The sequence below is a fragment of the Ixodes scapularis genome, unplaced genomic scaffold (assembly GCF_016920785.2).
Source record: "Ixodes scapularis isolate PalLabHiFi unplaced genomic scaffold, ASM1692078v2 PGA_scaffold4__175_contigs__length_147842914, whole genome shotgun sequence".
In the NCBI taxonomy this organism is placed as follows: Eukaryota; Metazoa; Arthropoda; class Arachnida; order Ixodida; family Ixodidae; genus Ixodes; species Ixodes scapularis.
Window position 1 is genome coordinate 84,035,126 of NW_024609879.1, and position 4,804 is coordinate 84,039,929.

Here is a 4,804-nt window from a genome sequence, read left to right on the forward strand (position 1 = left end):
AGCATTTAAAATCAGCTCACACTTGACGACTCACAAGTTATCTCATAGCGATGAAAGGCCGTTTCAATGCCCCAGCTGCCCTAAAGCATTTAAAAAAAAGTCAAGCTTGACTGTGCACAAGCTGTTTCACAGTGATGAAAGGCCATTTAAATGCCCCAGCTGCCGTAAAGCATTTAAAAAAAAGTCGAACTTGACTGTGCACAAGCTATTTCACGGTGATGAAAGGCCGTTTAAATGCCCCAGCTGCCCTAAAGCATTTAAAATCAGCTCACACTTGACGACTCACATGCTATTTCATAGCGATGAAAAGCCGTTTGAATGCCCCTACTGTCCTAAAGCATTTCAAGCAAAACCATGGTTGACGAAGCACAAGCTATCTCACAGCGATGAAAGACCGTTTAAATGCCCCAGCTGCCCTAAAGCATTTAAAATCAGCTCACACTTGACGACTCACAAGCTATCTCATAGCGATGAAAGGCCGTTTAAATGCCCCAGCTGCCCTAAAGCATTTAAAAAAAAGTCAGACTTGACTGTGCACAAGCTATTTCACGGTGATGAAAGGCCGTTTAAATGCCCCAGCTGCCCTAAAGCATTTAAAATCAGCTCACACTTGACGACTCACAAGCTATCTCATAGCGATGAAAGGCCGTTTAAATGCCCCAGCTGCCCTAAAGCATTTAAAAAAAAGTCAAGCTTGACTGTGCACAAGCTGTTTCACGGTGATGAAAGGCCATTTAAATGCCCCAGCTGCCCTAAAGCATTTGAAAAAAAGTCATGCTTGACTGTGCACAAGCTGTTTCACGGTGATGAAAGGCCGTTTAAATGCCCCAGCTGCCCTAAAGCATTTAAAATCAGCTCACACTTGACGACTCACAAGCTATCTCATAGCGATGAAAGGCCGTTTAAATGCCCCAGCTGCCCTAAAGCATTTAAAAAAAAGTCAGACTTGACTATGCACAAGCTATTTCACAGTGATGAAAGGCCATTTAAATGCCCCAGCTGTCCTAAAGCATTTAAAATCAGCTCACACTTGACGACTCACAAGCTATCTCATAGCGATGAAAGGCCGTTTAAATGCCCCAGCTGCCCTAAAGCATTTAAAAAAAAGTCAAGCTTGACTGTGCACAAGCTATTACACGGTGATGAAAGGCCGTTTAAATGCCCGTGCTGCCCTATTCATTTCAATTGAAGTCAAGCTTGACTATGCACAAGCTATTTCACAGTGATGAAAGGCCGTTTAAATGCCCCAGCTGCCCTAAAGCATTTAAAAATAAGTCAGACTTGACGACTCACAAGTTATCTCACAGCGATGAAAGACCGTTTAAATGCCCCAGCTGTCCTAAAGCATTTAAAATCAGCTCACACTTGACGACTCACAAGCTATCTCATAGCGATGAAAGGCCGTTTAAATGCCCCAGCTGCCCTAAAGCATTTAAAAAAAAGTCAAGCTTGACTGTGCACAAGCTGTTTCACGGTGATGAAAGGCCATTTAAATGCCCCAGCTGCCCTAAAGCATTTAAAAATAAGTCAAGCGTGGCTGTGCACAAGCTATGTCACAGTGATGAAAGGCCATTTAAATGCCCCAGCTGCCCTAAAGCATTTAAAAATAAGTCAGACTTGACGACTCACAAGCTATCTCACAGCGATGAAAGACCGTTTAAATGCCCCAGCTGCCCTAAAGCATTTAAGAAAAAGTCAATCTTGACTGTGCACAAGCTATTACACGGTGATGAAAGGCCGTTTAAATGCCCGAGCTGCCCTAAAGCATTTCAATTGAAGTCAAGCTTGACTATGCACAAGCTATTTCACAGTGATGAAAGGCCATTTAAATGCCCCAGCTGTCCTAAAGCATTTAAAAGTAAGTCAAACTTGACGACTCACAAGTTATCTCACAGCGATGAAAGACCGTTTAAATTCCCCAGCTGCCCTAAAGCATTTAAAAAAAGTCAAGCTTGACTGTGCACAAGCTATTTCACGGTGATGAAAAGCCGCTTCAATGCCCGAGCTGCCCTAAAGCACTTAAAAAAAGTCAAGTGTGACTGCACACAAGCTATGTCACAGTGATGAGAGGCCATTTAAATGCCCCCGGCTGCCCTAAAGCATTTAAAAATAAGTCAAACTTTAAGACTCACAAGCTATCTCACAGCGATGAAAGGTCGTTCAAATGCCTCAGCTACCCTAAAGCCTTTTAGAGAAAGTCATGCTTGATGGAGCACAAGATGTCCCAGAGTGATTAATAAAAGGCCATTTAAATGTCTCATCTGCCCCAAAACATTTAAAACAGAGGCAAGCTTGACTTTGCACAAGCTATTTCGCGGTGATGAAAGGCCGTTTAAATACCCTTACTGTCCTAAAGCATTTAAAATGAAGTCACACTTGACACCTCAAGCTATCTCACATTGATGAAAGGTTGTTTAAATGCCCCATCTGCCCTAAAGCATTTAGAAAGAAGTCACGCTTGACGAGTCACAAGATATCTCACAGTGACAAAAGGCTGTTTAAATGCCCAATCTGCCCTAAAGCATTTAAAAAGAAGTCACACTTGACGACTCACGAGATATCTCACAGTGATGAAAGGCCGTTTAAATGCCCTTCCTGTCAAAATTCGTACTGTAGCCAATCTTTCCTTGAGTGTTCACACAAGGCTTCACCAGAAAGGTGAGAGGACCTTCAAATGTGAAACTCGTGACAGATCATTTGCAGAAAAGTGTCACTTGACCAACAATGAGCTAATTCATGCAGGCCCAAAGCTGTTCACGTGCTCCACCTCTTCAGAAAATTTTCGTTTTAGGGCTAAGTTGAATGATCACAAAACTATTCATGTGCCTGCGGCTTATAAATGCTCCACCTGCCCCAAATTGTTCCGTACAAAGTTTTACTTGAATGCTCATGAAAAACTTCACAAAAATGGAAAAACTTGTCTAAAAGATATTTATCAAAAGTCTAGCATGAATAGTCATAAAACAATTCATGAGTGCAAAGGAACCAGCAGATGTCACACTTGTGACAAATTGTTTGAACAGAGAATGGGCCTAAGGAGGCCCCAGCCTACCAGCTGTGACCTACCACCTGTGGCTATGCACACAGATGGTAGGCTATTTAAATCTGGTACCTGCCCAAAAGAGTTGAGTGGAAAATCTAGCTCAAGTCTTCACGAAAGACTTCTCAGTGGCAAGATGCCGTACAAATCTGAAACTCTTGATGCACCATTTTTATGGAAATATAAATCTGTGGGTTGCGGACAAAATCAGTTGATCAAAAATTATAAGCCACACCTCCTCAGAAGCACTGTGCGAAGAGTCTCAGTTGAGTGCTCATGGAAAGATTCACCAAGATGAACTGACATGCAATCCTAGCACTCGTGCTATTGCAGTCGCTGAAGGAGGGCACGTGAGTGCTCGCCAGGCTGCTCACATGAGTGAAGGTTCATAGAAGTGTCCTGTCCAGCCAAAAGTAGTTAGACTGAACTTACCTCTTCAATCGAAGCTTTCTTTTCAGCTGAAACTTCCCTTGAATCTCCTTTCAAATTACAAGGGTACAATCTACAAATGTAGCACTTCTACCATGGCATTCACCAATGAACAACACTTGAATGCTCACGAGGCGGCTCACACGGGATGAAACCTCAGTTCGCACAGGATGAATTCCCTTCAGTGGCCTGACTTTCCCGTGAGAATTTGAGTGTCTTCCTAGGATTGTCAAGGATATCGGTGCAATGATTTTGATGAGTTTAAGGCTATGCCTGCGGCACTGTGGACTGGCATTCAGATGAAGTTGGTGCTTTGATGAGCCTGTCTTTTGTATAAATGTCTGTTATAAACATATGCATGCCCTCGAGGTGCACAAGATGCAAAGCCTTTTCGAAAGTAGGTAACTCATGCCGAAGCTCCTCCATGCTACTTTCACCTTGTCAGTGATTATAGTGTTTTTGTTAAAAACAGTGACGGATTGTAGTACTTTAGGTTCAAGAGTCAGTATTTAAACAAACTAACGCATCATCTATGTGTTAGTTTATAAACAAGGGTTCTAGGGATGCTGTACATTCCTCCGAGAAGGCTTTTTTTTAGAAATAAAAACTGTCTTCCAATGATGAGGTGCCTGTTGTGACATGAGAGTGAGTGAAGTGTTGCAAGATCATAAAATAGAAAAGAACTGGAACATTCTTCGGATAGCATTCATGTGGTCTCTTGCTAACTACTTTGTTTTTTCAGACAATTTTATTTCCAGCATTTTCCTGTATGGAAGGTGCTGCCTGCATTTTGGTTTCAAAGTAAGGAACTCTGCTTTTTTAATCATGTCCGATACAAGTCTGTGCATTGCATTCAGATCCGTGCCTGCTGTGAAACCATCGTCGGAGAACTTCACTGTCATGATGTCAGGGGCGCTGTGGCACCAACAGGTGGCAGTAGAGGTGGCCTCGTTAAATAAACGCGCTGATGCCCTGGTCAGGCACTCGGCACTTACACCGGAACAGGAGGGTTTGTCAGGCCTTTACATGGTCTTGCCATGAATCTGCTTTTATGACAACTGGCGACGAGATATTAACTTCAGGACATCGGTTCGGTGCAGATAATGCAGCGTGGTCGATTTTGGAATCCCATCGGTTGGGAAGCTTTAAGTCTATGACGCAGCCACGACCACATGGGCGGAATACGAGGATCGAATTCTGTTGTTCTTGGCCAACAATGACACTGAGTGGAAGAAAGCCGTGTTCCTGACTAGCTGTGGGGCAGACATACTGTTGCGAAGCCTCCTGGCCGACAAAATCCGGCAATGCCACGCGCGCGGCAATTTACGCGATGTT

The 4,804-nt window shown here is 43.4% G+C and overlaps 2 protein-coding genes across 2 annotated transcripts; both read left to right on the forward strand.

The window, feature by feature from the left end:
• The first annotated feature begins 1,158 nt into the window (after nucleotides 1–1,158).
• LOC121832945 (zinc finger protein 737-like) lies at nucleotides 1,159–4,090 on the forward strand. Its single transcript, XM_042293765.1, has one exon. The coding sequence runs from the start codon at nucleotides 1,159–1,161 to the stop codon at nucleotides 1,954–1,956; it is 798 nt and encodes a 265-aa protein (XP_042149699.1). The 3' UTR covers nucleotides 1,957–4,090.
• Nucleotides 2,571–4,090, forward strand: LOC115320062 (zinc finger protein 595). Its single transcript, XM_040216293.3, has one exon. The coding sequence runs from the start codon at nucleotides 2,571–2,573 to the stop codon at nucleotides 3,336–3,338; it is 768 nt and encodes a 255-aa protein (XP_040072227.3). The 3' UTR covers nucleotides 3,339–4,090.
• Nucleotides 4,091–4,804: the final 714 nt, after the last annotated feature.